Source organism: Lotus japonicus, chromosome 2 (genome assembly GCF_012489685.1).
Source record: "Lotus japonicus ecotype B-129 chromosome 2, LjGifu_v1.2".
Classification (NCBI taxonomy): Eukaryota; Viridiplantae; Streptophyta; class Magnoliopsida; order Fabales; family Fabaceae; genus Lotus; species Lotus japonicus.
In genome coordinates, this window is record NC_080042.1 from 23,497,059 (window position 1) to 23,518,861 (window position 21,803).

The window sequence follows — 21,803 nt, forward strand, 5'->3', positions numbered from 1 at the left end:
TGAAAATAGCTTATGGCAGACCATAAGCTGTTTGCATAAGCTCTCCCAAACACTGACATAAGAGCTTATGCTGTCAGATAAGCTCAAATAAGCTCTTCCAAACTGGGCCTTAATCCGCACAAATATTTTTGTTTGCTTTTGACTCTAGTTTTGGTGTTCAAGAATCTGGGGTGTTACACTATTAGAGTTACTATTATATATTTAGAGGCTGGTCAAGGGACATTAATAGAATAGGTATAATTATGGTAAACTACTTTCAGCGTGTAGTGTATAAAACAATTTGTGTTAAAAAATAATTTACTAATACTTGTCACACAATTTTTAGCATGTTTAGTCACAAATTTGTTAGTGTCATAAATAACAAACTTAATTATTTTATTGGGGGTTGTCTAAGTTATCTATGTGAGTTGTTTTTAGTTCAATGATCTATGTGGGTTGTCTAAATTATGATTACAAAATGTTTAAAATTTTTAATTCACGTATTTTAAATATCAATAGTCTAACTACAAAATAAACAATTATTACATGGATAATCTTAGAAGTGTACACAAGAGAGATTGAGATAGTTATAGATGTCACTCACTCAGCCCTAATTATTGATCTAGTTTAACTTTGTAGACCCTAACTCATTCATGGACCTGAAACAACCCAACAACGTCCGGGTCCAATATAGACCGAGTCTATGTAAAGACAGGTCCGAATGACCCGAGAGTAGTTAAATTTGTAATTGAAAAGTAAGGCCAGCATTTAAATTAAGGTAAACAAAATTTACTAAGGTAACTTCTAGTGCCCTTTCATAAATTATTCTACAAATTACAAGCTGGTATGCTGCACTATTTATTTTGTTGGTCTATATCTTAAACGACTTCCATTTTTATCCTAACAATTTTAACTATGCAAGTCAGAGGTTGGGGTTTGAATTGGGTGGAAAAATAAAATGTATGATATGAATCTAGAACTTGAAACTTGAAAGATAAATGCATCAATCAATGGTTAGTAAGGGAAAAAAGAAATAAAATACAAAATATTATAATGGTTTATTGTGTGTTTCTATTGATATAGTTTGAAAACAGTAATATTAACAGTGGTCTAGTTTTGCATGTAAGTAATAATAATTTCTAAATTAGAATGGACAGTAAAATTTAAGATGTGATCATACCTTAATAAAAAAAATAAAGAGTAGTAATTAATGTTTATAGTATTAAAATGGATTTTTAGTTGTCGGGGTTTGCTCAAGTGTAAGACTTAGAAGATATAAGGGATGATAAGGGGGAGGAATGAAGGGTGAAAGGGCTATGGTTCAAACCCTGGTAAACGAACTAATTTTCTAACATTACTTTTTTTGGTGTCATCGATATCGCTCCCGTGTCGGGCATCACACCAATGGTAAACTCGGTTTCTCTTACCGATGGTAATCCAGGTACGTCTTCCGGAAATACATCAGTAAAATCTTGTACTATTGGTATGTTCCGTACGTCGCCATCATTCTTCACCTCAGCTACGATAGAATTTACGAATGCTAAGGAACCCTTCCTTAGTGTGTACGAGTTCAGGTAATCCGAGATGCCTGAATCCAGAAATATCACGGTCTTATTAGCACAATCCAAGAGAGTATGGTATTGCGCCAACCAATTCATTCCCAAAATAACATCTAACTGTTCGAGCTCTAAACAAACGAGGTTTGCTAGAAACTTCCGATCTTTATAGACCAACAGACACTGTAAACATGTCGTACGTGCAATTAAGCTACTGGTGGCAGGGGTCGATACCACCAAGTCAAAGGGTAACTCTACAGTTAGCAACTCTAATCTCTTCGCACAATTCACGAGCCGCAGCCTGAGCAGCAGCCCCGTTAGCCTGCTGGGTCATCACTTGTGCCAGCTCGGCCATAGCCTGAGCAAGCTGAGCATTGGTTGGGTCTCGTTGTGGCAATAGAACCACAACTGAATGTCAGTTCCTCAATAATAGTAAATATCTTAATATAATCAATCACTCAATTTTAAATATCATGACAATGATACCAATCACAAACAATCAGCAAACAACTTAGCACACAAGTTCTACCCAAATCTTGCTGCGGAAACCTAGAAATCAATTCTACCCAAAACAAAAGCACAACCGAGTTCATAAACTTGTGTGCCCCAAACCCTAGTGCTCTGGTTTCTCAACCAGAGCTCTGATACCACAATGTAACGCATCGATTTCTCGAGAGTTACACAGTAACCATTATCACAATTTTCACAAAGAGTTTTCGCCAATTAATTAAAATCTTGAATTAACGACAAACCATTTATTACGAAAACTCTCAACTTAGTTTTCACAAACATCCACACGTGAAATAAAAATCACATTAACCTTGGATTGATCATCCGGAACAAAACGTATAACCACATGTTTAAATCAAAATGTAAAGGTTACATCAAAAATCCAACTTATTTAAAAACTGAAATAAATAAGAATAGTTCAGTGCCCAATCGAGTCCCTCTCCCCAACAATTCTAGAATAACACCTAACCCTTCCCTTAGTCTTCATCTCCGGAAGTTGTGTCAATATCCTGTACCGGTTCCCTTGAAAACTTCTCTCGCCTGTAATCCAACAAACCTCGGTAGATTCCACCCGCACCCATTTCATACTGTTGCCATGCCGAATCGACCAAGCTTCTAGCTCTCAATTCATCATCCGATGGATCTTCCGAGTTCCAAGGCCTTCCCTCCAATGGTGGAAACTCTCTTCGTCCTCCGCCATAGATTCCGGCATCAGCTTTGAATCCACCGAATGCTCCCTCTCATCATTTGGCACAAACTCTGAAGGATTCGTCTCCGGTTCAGACCTCATGTTCGACGACTGCTGTGAATCCACCTCAATAGGTATCTCGAAACGTTGTGGAGCATACGGGAGTCGTACTCTTCCGTTCATCAAATGGGTCTCGAGCCATTTTCCTTGCTGGTCAAAAAACCGAACTGCAGCACTGCCGACGTAGATTCGCAGGACTCGGTGTTTGTCGGCCACCCAAGCTCCGTCTCTACCCTCATCATGTAGAACGATATCCTAGGAATGGTCATCTGGGGTTAAGCCCCCCCCCCCCCCAAACAAACACATAGCACACAAGAGAAGGTCAACTTCCAAACAACAAATCTCAAGCATACATGCATATTAAGCATAACAGTGTAAATATCACATCACATGTTCTCTATCCGTTAGTTAGTTAACCTAAAGGCTCAGTTAGACTAACCGTTCCTCACCATCACACAACCACCTTTCTCCTTGGATCCATTTTCTATCATCCGCAGATGAAGAATCACTTGGGGACCAACACAGTCGACCCAAATCACGTGGAGACCAACACTGTCAATCCACAATCACATGGAGACCAACACAGTCAATCCATATCCCATGACTCATCATGGTTAATCACGTGGGACCAACACAGTCAACCACAAATCACCCTCGAGTGCAAGTACACCGTTTGTCTCTAACGACACCATCGTTCTCATAGTCCAAAGCCTATTTCTAGCACTATTACCATAATCATTCACACTACTTGCAAGCGAATGGTTCACAACTCTAGTCTCAAGTTACTAAAATTTAACAACAGTAAACAGTTTTCATAAGTCTCAAAGGTAAAAGACCAGGCATCATTTATACATGTAACTTAGAAAATTAGGGCTTCACGCCCCTCATCATAAAATCACGCATAACCCTAGAAGATTAGGGTTTTACGCCTCTCATCATAAAATCATAACACAAACTTGACATCATGCAATCTCATGTCACACGCCTACAACAAAGCTTCATGGCATCAAATCTTGACATCATACATAGCATGTTTTTCAATGAAGGGATCATATAAACATGGCAACCAACTCTTTTAAGAAAGAAAAACAACAAATTATCATACCATCATGCATACATCAAAGGGTTCTACAAACATCAAGAATTTCACATAGCCTTCAAGATTTTCGCAGAGCATCATGGATTTATCAAGCATCATCATATTCATAAGCATCAAAAATCGAGTATTTCACAAAACATGCATTAGAACGCAACCTTAAGACCTCTACCCGGACTGAAGTTGTAACACCCCGATTTCGGTGGCGTCACTTTAGTAACCAAAAGTAAACTTAATGCGGAAAAACGTGAAATATTTTTTTTTCGATAATAACTAAGACAAGACTGAATTAAATAAAACCCAACAATAACAATAATCAGAACTAATATACAATATATAAACAGCCCCCGCTGTAGTAGTAACCTCGTCACGAGTAAACCTCCAGTGACGGAAAGAAAAGTGTAACGCCCGAAGGCAAAAGGTACAATCCACAAGAAAGGTCAAGTGTCCGCAACACCATCCCTCAAAACTGAGAATAAGCTGGCCCATCGGCCTGAAGCAAGACCTCCTAAGTCCAACCAACTCTCTGTGATTCTCGTAAAGAACCACACAAAAAGCTATAGGTGGGAAACTACCCTGTCCCCAAAGAAAACAAATGATGTTCAGAGCTAAGACTCTACTCCTACACTAATCCCATCTCGAGGAGCTCACACCAGCACTAAAACCTACATGCTAGCATGATCGTCGCCCGAATCTGAATCCAGAACGACCTAGTCTATGTACACCATCCGTCCTCCTCTCGCTACCGCGATACGCTCCAGTTCCCGCATCTCAACCTTAGTTCCTCCCGAAGGATGAACCATCATGAATCAGCCCGCCAAAGACATCTGACAAAGGGCGTTTGTTCGCCAAAGCACACACAGAAGACGCGAGGGTCAACTCCAAAGAATTATGTAAATAATAGCACCAATAAATATAAATAAGATAATAGCCACTTAGGCTTATAACTAGGGATAACATCCTAGGGTTGCATATTTCCACAAAGAATATAACGACTGTAAATCACAGTTAACATGCATCAAGTAGAACTAACAAGTATCAAACACACTCATCAACTATATCAGTATGCATGTTGCATGAAATGATATGCAGGTTAACCCAGTCAACCAATATGCAATCCGGAACGGATGGGCATCAAACGGATCAATCCTAGCACCAGCCACGGTGGGACCATTTCTGCCCGCGTGCCTCTTACACCACACAAAGGTAGCCAGATCAGCATAAAACCCGAAGGCCTGCCATTCGGTCTGCTACTAAGAGTCACCTAGCAGCGCTCTTACGCGGAAATCCCGGTCTTATAACCATTTTGGAATCCGCCGTGGTCCGGTATCTCGCCGTGTTTAAACCACTTAATGAGTGCATGCAATGCAGTGATTAGCCAAACAACGTCTCCGACCTCACTCGACACGTCGCCACGTGTTCTAGCTAAATTAATGTCTTTAAAAGCTTACCCTAAGGTAAAGTCGATTCTGCGACAAAATACAATAATCATAAAATGAGTGCAACCACTCACGATGACTCTTCGGGTCATCAATACTCTCACGAAGTCTCACGCTTCAGTGAAGTTTCATGCTCTCACAAGGTCTCACGCCTCAGTGGAGTTTCATGCTTTCCACAAGGTCTCACGCCTCAGTGGAGTATCCCGCATTCACAAGGTCTCACGCCTCAGTGAAGCTTCATGCTGTTCACGAGGTCTCACGCCTCAGTGAAGGTCCATGCTTTCCACAAGGTCTCACGCCTCAGTGGAGTATCACGCATTCACAAGGTCTCACGCCTCAGTGAAGCTTCTCGGCTCATCCCTTGGATGGCTAACAAACTGCTCAACGAGCGAAGGAGTACCAACATACTCAGAACTTACCAAACTCCTCAACACTTGGATCCGACGACACTCCTCGTTCTTCCAAAACTATGATTTGACTTCCAATGCCTTCCTTCGAGGTTGTTATCATTACTTAAAGATTTTGAGGTTATTTAAGGTCTTATGAATTTTCTTTATAAAATAGATTCCATCTTGTCTTATCGCAAGTCTTATACATTTGCAGGGTCTCCCAATCCCCAGTCGCTTCCAGAGGATGTCTCGATCCACTAAACAAAATTAAGGCCCGAACCTCGTTCGTCCTATCAAACTTTCTCAAAACTCTCAAAATAAAATCGGCATGACCTGCCCGCTATTCTCACCATTCAGAATCTCAGATTCCAGTACAGAGCATATTTAAATCATCACAATCAACAACATATCATATATCAATAAATCGCATCATAAACACTTAGCACTTAGCATATAAAGCATGCACCACACATCCTAGATTACCCACATAGCACATAGCATGTAAGACAATCTCAAAAACATTCAGTAGATGAATCATCTACATTGTCAGCCGAAGCCTCAGAAAACATTTTCCAATCACACACAATTCCAGTGCATAAACAGTAAACAATGTCGAAACATCGACCCTAAGCATTAACTAGAGATTCAGTGAGAAGCCCTCACCTGCAGATTCTCCAGGATTATCTTCTAACTCTTCCTCACAAGCAAAGCGTTGCTCCTCAGGAAATTCCTCAAAAGTTCCTTTAAAGCAAAGTCACAGAAATACTATCAGAATCTATCGAGAACTAAGCTATCGATACTTACTAAGGTTACACGAAGTAATCTATACTCTAAGGTACGATAATCTAGCGCGAAAGACAAGTTTTCGGAAAAGGAAATTTTCCTCCTCCCCCTTAATAGGGCTCGGCCACTTTAGGTAATTATGGGGCTCGATTTTTCTTCGATCAAACTTGGTTCCTATGCTATCATTAGCCGTAACTAAGGGTATTCTGAACTCGGAAAAATTATCGGATCGAAAACTGTCGCAGGGGTATTTTGGTCATGATTTTTAACTTAGAAATTTCAAAACTGAAATCCCAAAAACCAAATTTTGTAGGGACGTTACTAACGACGTTTATGACAACTAATCCTACTAACACTAAGCTAAGGCGATAGTTTTTAGCCTAAAGGTTGAAGCTTTACTCCAAAAACTCCAAAAATGGGTATTTAAGGCTAAAATTGATTCCGGCGGAATTCCGGCGGCATAACGGAAAATCTAATCCGGCAGAAGTGATCTTGGGCACATATAGAAGAGGTTTAGAATCAGAAATGAAAGATTCAGGATAGTTTTGCAAAAACCCATAAACTATCCGCTCAGAAAACTCTACAGAAAAGCTATGGAAAAAGCGATCAGAGGTAAGGATTAGCGACTATACCTCGAAACCTTGAAGCAGCAACTGATTAATCGACGATCAAGCAAGGATTGAACAAAATATTCTTCTCCTTCTTCCTTGATGAACTCGCGGCCTTGAGAGGGAAAATGGAGGAGTTTTGTGTTTTTTTCTCACTTGCTTGCTATATATAGAAAATGGTAATTCGCCGGAAAATGAAAGTTTCGCGAATCTGATTTTTCCGGCATCATTCTCCATGAATTCTAAGATAGGTTTTGGCAAAGGAATTCCTAAGCTAAGAAGATGTCTCCTTGTATTTTTGGAAACTAATGCAAAGTCGGTGCAAAGTCGGTGTAAACTATTTTACCCGATAAGTTGCTTTTTGCATCGAATGTCGGAATGGAAAACTTCCTTCTGAAGAAAGATTGAAATCATCAAGAGAAATGGGTGTACGCGTGTAGAATATCCATTTGAAGCTCTGAATAGATAAAGTCTTCATTGTCGAGAAATTCTAGGGTTTTGAAATACCAGGGATTCGGTTTCGGCAAACTTCCGATGATTGGAATCGGACGTTCGTAGATCCTAGAGTTTCGCCTCGAAACGATTGTGATATATGGAAAAAGAGAAGTTCTAACATTTCTCTGAAGATTTTTGGAATTAACTTCCGTCGTGCCTAAAAGTGAAAATTAGCTATATACTAGGGTTTCTGACCTAGGTTTAAGCGTAAAACGTTCGTGCTATAACTTTTATCGATCATAATGCAATCCTTGAACTTTTCCTGAACTTTCTCCTTCATAAATATATTTCATTTAATAAACTTTCGTTCAGGTTTCCCTTCACATTACATCAAGCCTAATCGTAAATGGAAATCTCTTCCACTTATTCTAAGCTTAAAATCTTGGGTCTTACAGAAGTTCCCTCACCTTAGCCAAAATCAAGTATAAGAGAAGATAGGTGATGATGGTTCAACCTAGGTCACGAATCCTTCCCCTTCAACTCCTTAATCTCACGCGAGTTCTCCTCCTCTCTCTAGCCTCAGTCACGCAAATCCTTATCATATCACCTAGAAATTTAATTTAAAATAAAAACCCTTCACCTTTTTAAATAAAATGAAATAAATCCCTTTTAAATAGAAATAGCCTCACTCTTTAATTTTAAAAACCAATCTTCCTCACAAGTAGTTGAAACAAATCAAAACAAATCTTGTTGTTCCTTTTGTTGTCATGCATTTTGCTAAAAACAACCTGATGTCGAAGCAGATGTCCTGACATCTAATTCTGTAAAGCCAGGACATTCATTCACTGGCTGGCACGTGTTGTGGGTCCCTTCTGTTATCTGTTAAAGATTTGGTTGTTGTTACTTGAGGTTCAAGTAACTGATTAAAGGGAGTTCTTTACGGGTTGTTTATTGTTGAAACAAATCTATGATTGAAGATTTGTTTCTATCCTATACTCGGTTGTTACGCAAATCATATCTTGGAAGATTGCGTTTGAAGTTGTGTGGATCAATTCTGTTCTTCAGCCCAGCTAACTCTAGTGCCGCCTCTGCTGAAGTATAAATAGAACAAAGACCTAAAACGTGAAGACATCAGAGCTAAGATTGAAAATCAAGTGTTTTAGGATTGTGAGTTGTGCTTTGTTCTTGTTATTTGTGAACTGTTCTTGCTCCCTGATTCTATAAAGCAAGTTTCAGTTCTGTGTTGAGTTTGATTGTTCAAACACTTTTGTTATTTGTTTTCACCAATCACTGTGGCAGTGATTGAGAGAAAGTGAGAGGGGCTCTCATACTTAGGTTGAGATACTAAGTAGAAATACACTGGGTAGATTAGGAAAAGAACAATGAACTGGTTGTGTTCATGTGTGTCTGTAGTTCCTGATTCTTGAGATAGTGGATTTCCTTTCTTTGGGCTTAGCCCTCCAGACGTAGGTGAAGTTTCACTGAACTGGGTTACCAATTCTTGTGTCTTGTTACTTTTGTGTTTAACTTTTACTGATACTGTGTGATTGTTGTCATAATCGATTGTCCTGACATCGCGTACAACATTGTTCTAAGGGAACTAGAATTTCAATTGGCATCAGAGCAGGCACCCCTGTTCTGTTGGGTGAGCTCCAGGGAGACTTTGTCTGGTTCTCATGGACAATAAGGAGGGAGGATCGGTTAACAGGCCACCAATTCTGGATGGGACCAATTATGATTACTGGAAGGTCCGCATGACTGCGTTTCTTAAGTCTATTGATAACAAGACTTGGAAGGCCATTGTCAAAGGATGGAGTCATCCCACTAAAGTGCAAGCTGAGGGAAGTACTTCAAAAGTAGAAGAGAAACCTAAAGAAGAATGGACAAAGGATGAAGATGAAGCTGCTCTGGGAAACTCTAAGGCGCTGAATGCTATCTTTAATGGAGTGGACAAAAACATGTTCAGGTTGATCAACACATGCACTGTGGCAAAGGGTGCCTGGGAAATTTTGAAGACTGCACATGAAGGCACCACCAGAGTAAGAATGTCAAGGCTCCAGATGCTTACTACTCAGTTTGAGAACTTAATGATGAATGAGGATGAGACTATTTCTGAATTTCACATGCGTGTGCGTGATTTGTCCAATGCCTCGTTTGCTCTGGGAGAACCTATGTCTGATGAGAAGCTTGTAAGGAAAATCTTGAGGTCTGTTACCAGCAAATTTGCTATGAAAGTCACTGCTATTGAAGAAGCTCAGGATATCAGTAACATGAAGGTTGATGAACTCATTGGCTCTCTGCAGACTTATGAGTTGAAGATTGGTGAGAAGTCTGAGAAAAAGAGTAAAAGCATAGCTTTTGTCTCCAACACTGATGATGGAGATGATGCTGACTGTGAAGGTGAGAATTTATCTGAAGCTCTGGCTCTACCGACAAAGAAATTTAATAGAGCTCTTAGAAAAATAGATAGAAGAAACAGGTCAAATGTCCAGGACATTAAGACTGACAATTTCAAGCCCTTCAATTCTCAGAAAAAGACCAAAGAAGAAGACAAATCTGGTCAGAATAAAGGTGTTCAGTGTCATGAATGTGAAGGATATGGGCATATTAGAACTGAGTGTGCTACTTACTTGAAGAAGCAAAAGAAAGGCATGGTTGTGACATGGTCAGATGAAGACACAGAGGATGAGGAAGAACTCTCTGCAAACCGAGTTAATGCCTTCTCAAGAACTGTTGATGCTTCAGAATCTAGTGATGAAGAAATAACAGATGAAGAGTTGGAGGAGACTTACAGGCTCTTGCACACTAAATGGGAAGAAGCATGCAAACTTCTGAAAGAGCAAGAAGATAATATAGAGTAGCTCAAGTCAGAAAATGAAAAGCTGAGAGGGACTATTGAGAAGCTGCAGGATGATCCTGATGAATGGAACACAAAGCTTAAGGATGTTGATACTATAGAAAAGGTTAAGCTGATGGTGATTAATGCAGAACTTCAGGATAAAGTGGTCACTCTGACAAATAAACTTGAAGCTACTCATAAATCTGTGCGTATGCTGAATAGTGGATCTGACATGCTGGATGAGATTCTAAAGGAAACAAGCAAACAAGGGAGGAGCGTGAAAGGAATTGGCTTCAATTACAATACTTCCAACAAAGAAAATCAAATGCAGCCAAAGAAATTTGTTCGTGCTAAAATGAAATATGAATTCAATAATTCCATCAACTATCAGATGTCCAACCTGATGTCTCAACATGTGCCTCAACATAGGGGTTCTCAAACTCTATGGCTATCCTCAGAGACAGAATGTGTTGAAGGATTCAAAGGAGAAACATATCAAGAAGACTTGGAAACCCAAAGACCAAGTGACATGCCTCATAGCTCACACATCTTTTAGAGCCTCATCAAGTGAAGACTGGTACTTTGATAGTGGTTGTTCAAGACATATGACTGGAAACAAGGAATATCTTGAAAATATCAAAGGATACGCCAGCAATTTTGTCACCTTTGGAGATGGAGCAAAAGGAAAGATCAAGGGAATAGGAAAACTGGTAAATCCTGGATCCCCAGATTTGGATGATGTGTTGCTTGTTAAAGGACTGACTGCCAATCTTATCAGCATAAGTCAACTCTGTGATCAAGGTCTTGATGTGTTATTCAGTAAGGCAGTATGTGTTGTAACAACAAATGATCATAAAGTAATGATGCAAGGAATCAGATCCAAAGACAACTGCTACATGTGGGTCTCACCAGAAAAGGCACAAGTCTCTAGATGCTTGATATCAAAAGATGATGAGCTGAATCTATGGCACCAGAGATTGGGTCATATCAATCTTAAGAGCATGCAGAAGATCATTTCTGAAGAAGCCATTCGTGGTTTACCAAAGTTAAAAATTGGTGAGTGAAGAATATGTGGAGAGTGCAAAATTGGAAAGCAAACCAAGATGTCCCATGCAAAGCTCCAACATCCAACCACGACAAAGGTCCTTGAACTGCTACACATGGATCTAATGGGACCCATGCAAGTTGAAAGTTTGGGAGGTAAAAAATATGTTTTTGTGTGTGTTGATGATTTTTCCAGGTACACTTGGATTGATTTCATGAAAGAAAAATCAGAGACATTTGAGATTTTCAAGAGACTTTGCCTGAAGCTTCAAACTGAGAAAAGCAGTACTGTAGTAAGAATCAGAAGTGATCATGGAACAGAGTTTGAGAACTCAAAATTCTCTGATTTCTATGGCTCAGAAGGAATAAGTCATGAGTTTTCTGCTCCCATCACTCCTCAGCAGAATGGTATTGTGAAAAGGAAAAATAGAACTCTTCAAGAATCCACCAGGGTGATGCTTCATGAAAGAAAGATTCCAAAAAAATTCTGGGCTGAAGCAATGAGTACTGCATGCTATGTCCACAACAGAGTAACGATTAGAGCAGGAACTTCATTTACTCAGTATGAAATCTAGAAAGGAAGGTAGCCTACTGTGAAACATTTTCACATTTTTGGGAGTAAATGTTATATTCTGGCTGATCGTGAACCAAGAAGGAAGCTTGATCCCAAGAGTGATGAAGGCATCTTTATGGGATACTCAACAAACACTAAAGCTTATAGGGTGTATAACTCTCGTACAAAGGTTATGATGGAATGTGTCAATGTTATTATAGATGATATACCAAGCAAAATGTCTGAGACAACTGTAAGTGAAGATGATGATGCTGATGTCCCAGCCGATGTCCCAACGATTGACCTCGACAATGAGTCTGTGACTAGTGCAGATGAACAAGAAGGAAAAATGATTGAGTCAAACAAAGCCCCATCCATCAGAATTCAGAAGAATCACCCTCAAGAAAATATTATTGGTGATCCTAAGGAAGGAGTAACTACCAGATCTAAAAGTTTCATTGCTCATGGTTGTTTCATCTCTAAAATAGAACCCAAAAATGTCAAGGAAGCACTGACTGATGAATACTGGATAAATGCAATGCAGGAAGAGCTTGATCAGTTCAGAAGGAATGAAGTTTGGGATCTCATCTCACGTCCTGAAGGAGTGAACATTATTGGTACTAAATGGATTTTCAAGAACAAGTCAGATGAGAATGGAGTAGTCACTAGAAACAAAGCGAGATTGGTTTCTCAAGGCTATACTCAGATAGAAGGAGTGGATTTTGATGAAACTTTTGCTCTAGTGGCTAGACTGGAATATATAAGGCTATTACTGGGAGTTGCTTGTTTGTTAAAGTTTAGATTCTATCAAATGGATGTAAAGAGTGCTTTTCTAAATGGGTACTTGAGTGAAGAAGTATATGTTGAACAACCCAAAGGATTCATAGATCCTCATCATCCAGACCATGTGTACAAGCTGAAGAAGGCCATGTATGGATTCAAACAGGCTCCAAGAGCATGATATGAAAGACTCACTGAATTTCTTGTCAGCAATGGCTATTGCAAGGGAGGAATAGACAAGACCCTGTTTGTAAAGAATGACAAAGGCAAACTCATGATAGCACAGATATATGTAGATGATATAGTATTTGGAGGAATGTCGAACACGATGGTGGAGCATTTCGTTCAACAAATGAAATCTGAATTTGAAATGAGTTTGGTAGGTGAGTTGAATTATTTCTTGGGTATTCAGGTTAAGCAAATGGAAGATTCTCTGTTCATTTCACAAAGCAAGTATGCTAGGAGTATTGTTAAGAAGTTTGGACTAGAAAAGGCAGGTCACAAAAGAACTCCTGCTGCTACACATATCAAGGTATCTAAGGATGAACAAGGAGAAGATATTGATCAAAGCTTGTATAGGAGCATGATTGGTAGTCTTCTGTATCTTACTGCTAGCAGGCCAGACATCACCTTTGTTGTAGGTGCTTGTGCTAGATATCAAGCTGCTCCAAAGACTAGTCATCTCTTGCAAGTGAAGAGAATAATCAAATACGTTAATGGTACATGTGATTATGGTATTCTCTATACACACGATACGAATCCTACTCTTGTTGGTTATTGTGATGCAGATTGGGCAGGAAGTGCTGATGATAGGAAAAGCACATCTGGAGGTTGTTTCTACTTGGGGAACAACTTGATCTCTTGGTTCAGCAAGAAGCAAAATTGTGTCTCCTTGTCAACTGCTGAAGCTGAATATATTGCTGCTGGGAGTAGCTGCACTCAACTCATGTGGATGAAACAAATGCTGAAGGAGTATGAAGTCGAGCAGGATGTTATGACATTGTACTGTGACAATCTTAGTGCTATTAATATTTCCAAAAATCCTATTCAACATAGCAGGACCAAGCACATTGGTATCAGACACCACTTCATTAGAGACTTGGTTGAAGATAAAATTATCACTTTAGAGCATGTTCCTACTGAAAAGCAATTGGCGGATATATTTACCAAACCACTAGATTCTATCACGTTTGAAAAATTGAGAGGAAATCTTGGGATTTGCCTCTTTCAAGAAGCATAGCAATTACCGCATCACTTTGCTCTAACGGCTAGTTTTCTCGTAACTACCAATAACTGCCGTTATGACATCATCATCATGATTGCTTCTCATCCACTCAACTGCTATATAATCATCACCAACAGCTATGTTTCTATCTTACAACTGATTGAGTTTTTTTATTGTGTAATTCTGATTCATCTTTGCTCTCAATTTTTCTTTGATCATCTGAATCTGCATACTCTGCCATATTTCACCATGTCTCAAGTCTCAGGAAAGCAAGACTCCATCAAAGGCAAGATTGAGAAGACATCTTCTGGAGTCAAGGTTATGGGATTGAATGCGCAATCCTCTGCTCAATCCAAGAAGGATTCTGGAAGAAAGAATTCAAGAACTCCTGCCAGAAAGTGCTACAAGTCGAGTACGAGATCTCAGAGCACTCGTGACTCACCTGTGTTTGAGGATGTTTCTCATGAAATTTCCTCTGCGGATGAAGCGACAGATGTTGAGGCTTTTGCTCCTCAAACTGAAGTTCCTGTATCCAATGTGCCTGATAAGGAGAATTCACCATCTCTGGATTCATCCTCTGAGTCCAAGAACTCAGAACCAGATAATGAAGCCCACGAGGAGGTCTCTTTTGAGGAGTATACCAAATCTTAGCAAAATCAGAGACATCTGTTCCATCTGTTCATGAAATTTCAGATGCTGATGACTCAGATGATGTTCCTCTGGCAAGTGTAGCTGCCAGGATGAAGAAGAGAAGAAGGGTTCCTGTTGAAGACATCCCCTCTGGTTCACAAAAGAAGGCCAAATCCACTATGGATGTGAAGAGCAAAGGTAAACAAAAGGCTGTGGATTCCTCACACAAGAAGGTAAAGAAAACTACTGAGAAGAAGAAAATTCCAAGGATTGAGTTGGAATCTGAGTCTGATGTTGAAGTCGATGTTCAGGACATTCAGACTTTTGAAAAGAAGAAATTCTCAGGTAAGCGAATTCCTTCAGATGTTCCTTCTTTTCCTATTGATAATGTTTCCTTTCATGCTGCTGAGAATGTTCTCAAGTGGAAATATGTTTGCAACCGCCGGATTGCAAAAGAAAGGGAGATTGGCAAGGATGTGCTTGAGTGTAAGATGATTGTTGCTCTCATTGACCGGGCTGGTCTAAGGAAGACAGTCATGGATATTGGAAAATGTTATGAGAAGCTAGTGAAAGAGTTCCTAGTTAATTTGACAGATGATGTTGGCATTCCTGGAAGTGCTGAATTCAGGAAAGTTTATGTGCGAGGGAAATGTGTAACTTTTTCTCCTGTTGTGATCAACCAAGCCCTTGGAAGAAGTGTTGTGGAGTTTGTTGAGGAAGAATTGTCTTTGGACATGGTTGCCAATGAACTCACTGCTGGACAAGTGAAGAAGTGGCCTGCTAAGAAGCTTTTATCTACAGGATTATTGAGTGTGAAGTATGCTATTCTGAACAGGATAGGAGTGGTGAATTGGATCCCTTCTCATCATACCTCTGCTGTCTCTGCAATTTTAGCCAAACTAATCTACAGAATTGGGACTGAGGTGCCTTTTGATTTTGGCTCTTTGGTTTTTGCTCAAACTTTGAAACATGCAGAAACTTGTGCTGTAAAGCTGCCTATTTCTTTTCCTTCACTCTTGACTGCTATCATCCTGAAGCAGCATCCTGATATACTCAGAATGGATGATGTGGCTTTTCCTAAGGGTACCCTCATCACTTTGGATCGTCGCTTGTTCCTGGATCCTCATGTCCTGGACATTGATATGCCATCTCACAGGACATCAATTCCTGTTTCAATGTCTGCTTCTGGAACTTAGAGTGTTATTGCTGAATTGGAGGATCTTTCAATGGAGCTGCAGGTGTCTATCAAGGTTGCTATTGAGAGGAAGCTAAAGGTGGATACTTTGATTGCTAAGCTTAAAGAGGAGGCAGGTCACGAGGGTGAGTCTAGAAGTGATGCTGCAGAGGAGGAAGGATCTGAGGAAGAGGAGTCTTCATCTGAAGCTTAAATTGTAGTTTTAGTCCTCTTTTGTTTGTCAGTTAGCTTTATTTCACTTACAACCTTTGCCAAATTTATGCTAAAAAGGGGGAGTAGTTAGCAGATCCATGTTGAAGACATTAGTTAGAAGATTCATGTTGAAGACTGTGTTTTGTTTTCTGTTTCTGCTTCTGGTTTCTATTATTTAGCAGGTTTATGTCAAGACAGTGTGACAATGCTATGTTTGTTCAAGTTCTGCTGGTGTGCTTGTCTAACTTGGAAGTTAATAATTATGTGCTGCTATGGTTATGATTTATGTACTTCAAGCAGTTTATATGTGTTCTGTTGGATGCTTCATTTGAGGGGGAGTTCCTCTATGTTTGCATATGAAGAAGCATTGTTTTTAGGGGGAGTGTTGTTTGTGTTCTATTCCGCTGCTGATTCTGTGTGTTATTTTTCCCTCTCTGGTTATGAAGTTGTTTTTAGGCAAAATTTGACAAAGGGGGAGATTGTTGTTCCTTTTGTTGTCATGCATTTTGCTAAAAACAACCTGATTTCGAAGCAGATGTCCTGACATCTGATTCTGTAAAGCCAGGACATTCATTCACTGGCTGGCACGTGTTGTGGGTCCCTTCTGTTATCTGTTAAAGATTTGGTTGTTGTTTCTTGAGGTTCAAGTAACTGATTAAAGGGAGTTCTTTGCAGGTTGTTTATTGTTGAAACAAATCTATGATTGAAGATTTTTTTCTATCTTATACTCGGTTGTTACGCAAATCATATCTTGGAAGATTGCGTTTGAAGTTGTGTGGATCAATTCTGTTCTTCAGCCCAGCTAACTCTAGTGCCGCCTCTGTTGAAGTATAAATAGAACAAAGACCTAAAACGTGAAGACACCAGAGCTAAGATTGAAGATCAAGTGTTTTAGGATTGTGAGTTGTGCTTTGTTCTTGTTATTTGTGAACTGTTCTTGCTCCCTGATTCTATAAAGCAAGTTTCAGTTCTATGTTGAGTTTGATTGTTCAAACACTTTTGTTATTTGTTTTCACCAATCACTGTGGCAGTGATTGAGAGAAAGTGAGAGGGGCTCTCATACTTAGGTTGAGATACTAAGTAGAAATACACTGGGTAGATTAGGAAAAGAACAATGAACTGGTTGTGTTCATGTGTGTCTGTAGTTCCTGATTCTTGAGATAGTGGATTTCTTTTCTTTGGGCTTAGCCCTCCAGACGTAGGTGAAGTTTCACTGAACTGGGTTACCAATTCTTGTGTCTTGTTACTTTTGTGTTTAACTTTTATTGATACTGTGTGATTGTTGTCATAATCGATTGTCCTGACATCGCGTACGACATTGTTCTAAGGGAACTAGAATTTCAAATCCAAATCATATCTTTCAATGAAAATTTAGGCCATCACCCTAGGATAGCACAAAATTTCGCCCATCACACCATTTGGGGTCAAAATCTCACAAAATTAATCAACTCAGATTATTTTCGCACTAATTTTTATAAAATTTCTCACGCACATAAGCTAAAAAAATTAATCACACGCATACATGCCATCACCCTAGGCATCTCAAGAATACTGACCTCACCGGTCTCTCAAGGAACTACAAATAGTGTTTGTGAAAGTTTTGGTTTACACAGAAATGCTTCTAAGACAAGCAGAAGTAAATACAATAAGAACAATGAAGAAATATTGCTAAGGTATTCGCTTGAAGATTTTTCACTTGTATGCACAATAGTTTCTTACCCAATTTCTTCTAACTTCATCCTTTAAATACTCCAAGGTTTAGGGTTTGTATCCGTTGAAAGAATCCGTCCGTTGGAGGGCAGTTTTGGGATTTCCAGAGTCTGCTGTGGCTGATCGTCGTAGGTAAGGCAGTCAGAATAGTACATTTGCTTTCGTACGAAAGACAATGACATTGTCTTAGCCTAGTTGACTCTTGATCTTGGGTGACGCTTCATTTTGGAACTTGTGAAGCTATGTGATCAGAGTCAGAAGGAAGCTTGGATCCTATGACCTTCAGAACTTCTGCTTCTGGACCGTTCACCTGAACTTCTGGTCTTCAGAACATGAAGTACTTCACATCTTGAGAGCTAGCTTATGCTTGGACTTCAGAGCTTTCAAGTCTTCAGCTTCTGGACCGTTCATCAGAACATCTGGTCTTCAGAGCTTCAGCGCTTGAATCTTTCAAATTCCACATCAGAGCTTTAATCTTCGGAGCATCTGAAGCGTTTGCTACCGTTCAGAAGAACGTAGTGATTGCAGAAGCGTTACGTTGGTTACTCTTGGGTCTTCAACTTCTGATAAATGTAGAGTCTTTGAATCAGAGTCAGAGTCTGTTTGTCACAACTTAAAAGACAAATGTTAGAGTACCATAATTGTTCATACATAATAATAAACTTGTTATCATCAAAACATAGAGTTGTACCACCTGACCAAATCTTGGTCTTACAATCTCCCCCTTTTTGATGATGACAAAACCAAGTATTTTGATAAACAATTCTTAAACAATAAAATGAATACACTCACAGTTTAAGGTATCAGAGTTAAGCTTATCCTGATATGTATAGTTTATATAGCTCCTTCTGAATCCAAGTAATGAGCTTGATTCTGAGCTAAGCTCCCCCTGAATCTATGACTTAATGAAAAACGTTAGCATAGTCAAGATTCTAAGCTAAAATATGTAAAATGATCAGAGTGATGTATCAATCAGAGTCAGCCATTTAATGACTAGATATAACATATATGCATTTAGTATATCAGAGCAATTAAGGGAATAAGAGCATATGATCACTTCAGAAGAAGTGAAATGTATTCCTTGCTAGTGCCTCATGAAAGATCTATAATCATAACGATTTGTAACTTCAAATTCTCCAAAAGAAAAATAGCACATCAAAAACTAGTTGTACTCCCCCTTTTTGTCATAAGCAAAAAAGGACATGGAGTGTGAAAAACTTAGCATTGAAGTACAAGGTACTCCCCCTGAGAAATGGACTAAGTTCACAAAAACAAAAAAGAATTATTAAATAATAATAAGAATAGTCAGAAGCAAAAAGATATAGGCTTAATTGCACATTTGCTCCCTCATCTTTCATCATTGTGCAATTTGCCTCCCTTATGTTTAAAACGAGCGAATTTACTCCTTCATGTATGAATTTGTGAAATTAGCTCCTTCCGTTAGTGCGCCATTTAAAGGTTAACGGAAATTGCTGATGTGGACACCATTAAATGACGTGCCTTTGACATTTTTTCCATTGGGATGCCACTAAGACTCCATGTAAGTAAAAGAATAAATAAAAATTCAATAAATAAAAAATTCTAATTTATTTAACGTTAGTTTTAATTAAATCATTATTCCTGGAATAAAAAATTAAACCATTAATCATTAATATCTCTTTTTACCAGAAAAAAACCCCAATCTTTTTCTATCTTCATCTCCATTGAAATGACAATAACAAAAACAATCAAAATCAAAATCTTCATCCCCAATCTCTATCTGGTATGCTTAGTGTGGAATTAGTCATAAGTTTGGTGCTATTATTTGCTGGTGCTTGTTCCTCTTTAGATGGCTGGGTTATGCTTCTTCCCTCGCAACCATCCTTCTGTTGTTCACCTTCGTTTCCAGCAAAATAACATTTCTCCGATAGTTCAGATCTAAGGAGAAGAAGGAGAAGATAGTGGGTTGAGAGGGGAGTGGTGGTGATGCAGTCGTGGGAGTGGTGGGGTTGTTTTGGGGGGTTAGGGGTTGCGGTGGCTGGGAGAATGAGGAGGAGGTTAGGGTTGAGAGATGGGAACTAGAAAAAGGAAGAAGTTGGGGATTCTGGTGTTTTGGGATAATATTACGAGAAGAAGTGATTGTGATAAGATTAGGAGGCTTAGATTGAGAAGAAGTGATTGTGATTAGAAATTGAATTTTTTATTTTACGATGGAGGCTTAGATTGGTTTGTAAACTGATTTAGAATTTTTTAAAAATTATATTTCGTTGTGTTTTAATTTTAATTTGGTTGTTGAATTGAAATGTTTTATTTATTTTCTTTTTTATTTACTTATGTGTCTTGGTGGTATAAGTAGTAAAGTGGTGCAAAAGAAAGGTTAAGGTGGCGTAAATAGCAGTGCCACATAAGCAATTATGTTTAATTTTGGACGGCAACTTAACGGAAGGAGTTAATTTTCACAAATTCATACATGAAGGAGGAAATTCGCTCGTTTTAAACTTGAGGGAGGAACTTCGCACAATGGTCAAAGATTAGGGAGCAAATGTGTAATTAAGCCAAAGATATATGAATGCACAAAAATAAATGAATGAAGTATGAGGAACACCGCCCAAGAGAATGGGGATAACTAAACTGGCGTTTACCACCAGCCAAGTGAATTTAAGACATTCAATGGTGATCCCGGTAACAGCTTCTTGGAAAGGTGTTTCAGCAATAAATCCTGACAGTCGTTCCCGGAGTATAAATAGCAGATTTTCCTTGTCAAGGCTTGCATACTCACTTTTTCTCTGAAAGTAATCTTCTAACAACTCACTTAGATTCAACATGGCAGCAGTTGAAATGCACCTGAAGGAGTTGAGGGCTCGGTCATTTGAGCAGAATCTTTATACAGCCTTGTTCATCGGATCCACAACTGTAAGCAGTATGCGTCAGCTGAGCAATCAGCTACTAGGGATGGGACTAGACCCAATACTTGACGCGACTCTGCGAATCTTCCTAGAATTCGTGGAAGAAATGGGTGAGCTCTTCCGTGCAGAGGCTAGCATCCGCAAGGAGATTTATGGTTGGGAAGCAGAGATGGAATTTCGAGCAGACGGGACAGAGGAGCAGAAGGAAGATGTTCAGCAAGAGTTGGCACGACTCCAGACACAGATTCAACCTCTTGAAAGGCAGTTGGCAGCAATAGGCCAACGATATAATGTAATGAGGAGAAATCCTCCATTTTGAATGTAACAAGGAAAATTTAAGAAATAAAATGATGTTATGAATTTAATGTGTTTTGTGTGTGTATGATGTGATAAGAGATGATGAAGAAACGATCAGAAAATAAAATAATATAAAATAAAAATTAAATGAAACTGTAAAATAACAAGGAAAAGAAATAAGTAGAAAGTCAGAAAGAGAAGGAAACAGAAAGAAATCCTAGGAAACTAGGGTTTTGGATCTGGAAGCCTCTTCAGAATATCTACAAACATCGCTTGCACGCTCTTGTTGAAAATATCTTGGTCGTCAATTTGCCTCTGAACACTATCAAGCCTTTGCACAATTGCAGTAAGATCAGGTTGAGCAGAAGCATGCGGAGCAGCGTGAACTGTTGAAGTAGTAGGAGCAGATGTAGCAATTAAAGCAGAGCTTACAACCATAGCAGGAGTTGCGTGCGGATCTGGAGCAGATGTAGAAGCAGATGCAGAAGCAAGAGCTTTGGCCTTCAGCTTCCAACTTAGCAGCTTGTTCCAGAGCTTCTAAGCGATCAACCTTTTTCTGAGTAGCTTCAACTCTGGCAGCTTCAAGTCTTGCACCAGCGGCTCTGGCCAATTCTTCAACCTTAGCAACCAGTCTTTCCAATTCGGCTTTTTTGGCTTCAGTTTCAGCTCTTTTAGCCTTGGCTTCTGCTGAATGTTCTTCCTGATTCTTTGTATTCTGAATTGCTACTCGCAGCTTGATGAAGATCTTAGATTCCCGAAGAACTTGTCTTTGTTCAGTCAGAGTTTCTTTGTTCACCCTTGCAGCCTCAACTCTTTCAAACCGCTCTTGATTAGCGAATGCATGCATGTCCTCAATCTGTCTTTGCATCCAGCTAACAAATCTCTCCCATTGAGCATTAACCAGATTTGG

The 21,803-nt window shown here is 39.3% G+C and overlaps 2 protein-coding genes across 2 annotated transcripts; both read left to right on the forward strand.

Moving 5' to 3' along the window:
• Window positions 1–10,795: 10,795 nt before the first annotated feature.
• Window positions 10,796–11,446, forward strand: LOC130736254 (uncharacterized). Its single transcript, XM_057588096.1, has one exon. It carries the CDS (start codon window positions 10,796–10,798, stop codon window positions 11,444–11,446), a length of 651 nt encoding a protein of 216 aa, XP_057444079.1.
• Window positions 11,447–14,724: 3,278 nt separating this feature from the next.
• LOC130736255 (uncharacterized) lies at window positions 14,725–15,810 on the forward strand. Its single transcript, XM_057588097.1, has one exon. The coding sequence runs from the start codon at window positions 14,725–14,727 to the stop codon at window positions 15,808–15,810; it is 1,086 nt and encodes a 361-aa protein (XP_057444080.1).
• Window positions 15,811–21,803: the final 5,993 nt, after the last annotated feature.

What these genes read in the sequence shown, in the direction of transcription:
- LOC130736255 (XM_057588097.1), top strand. Translation starts at nt 14,725, where the DNA reads ATGAAGAAGAGAAGAAGGGTTCCTGTTGAAGACATCCCCTCTGGTTCA.
- LOC130736254 (XM_057588096.1), top strand. Translation starts at nt 10,796, where the DNA reads ATGTGCCTCAACATAGGGGTTCTCAAACTCTATGGCTATCCTCAGAGA.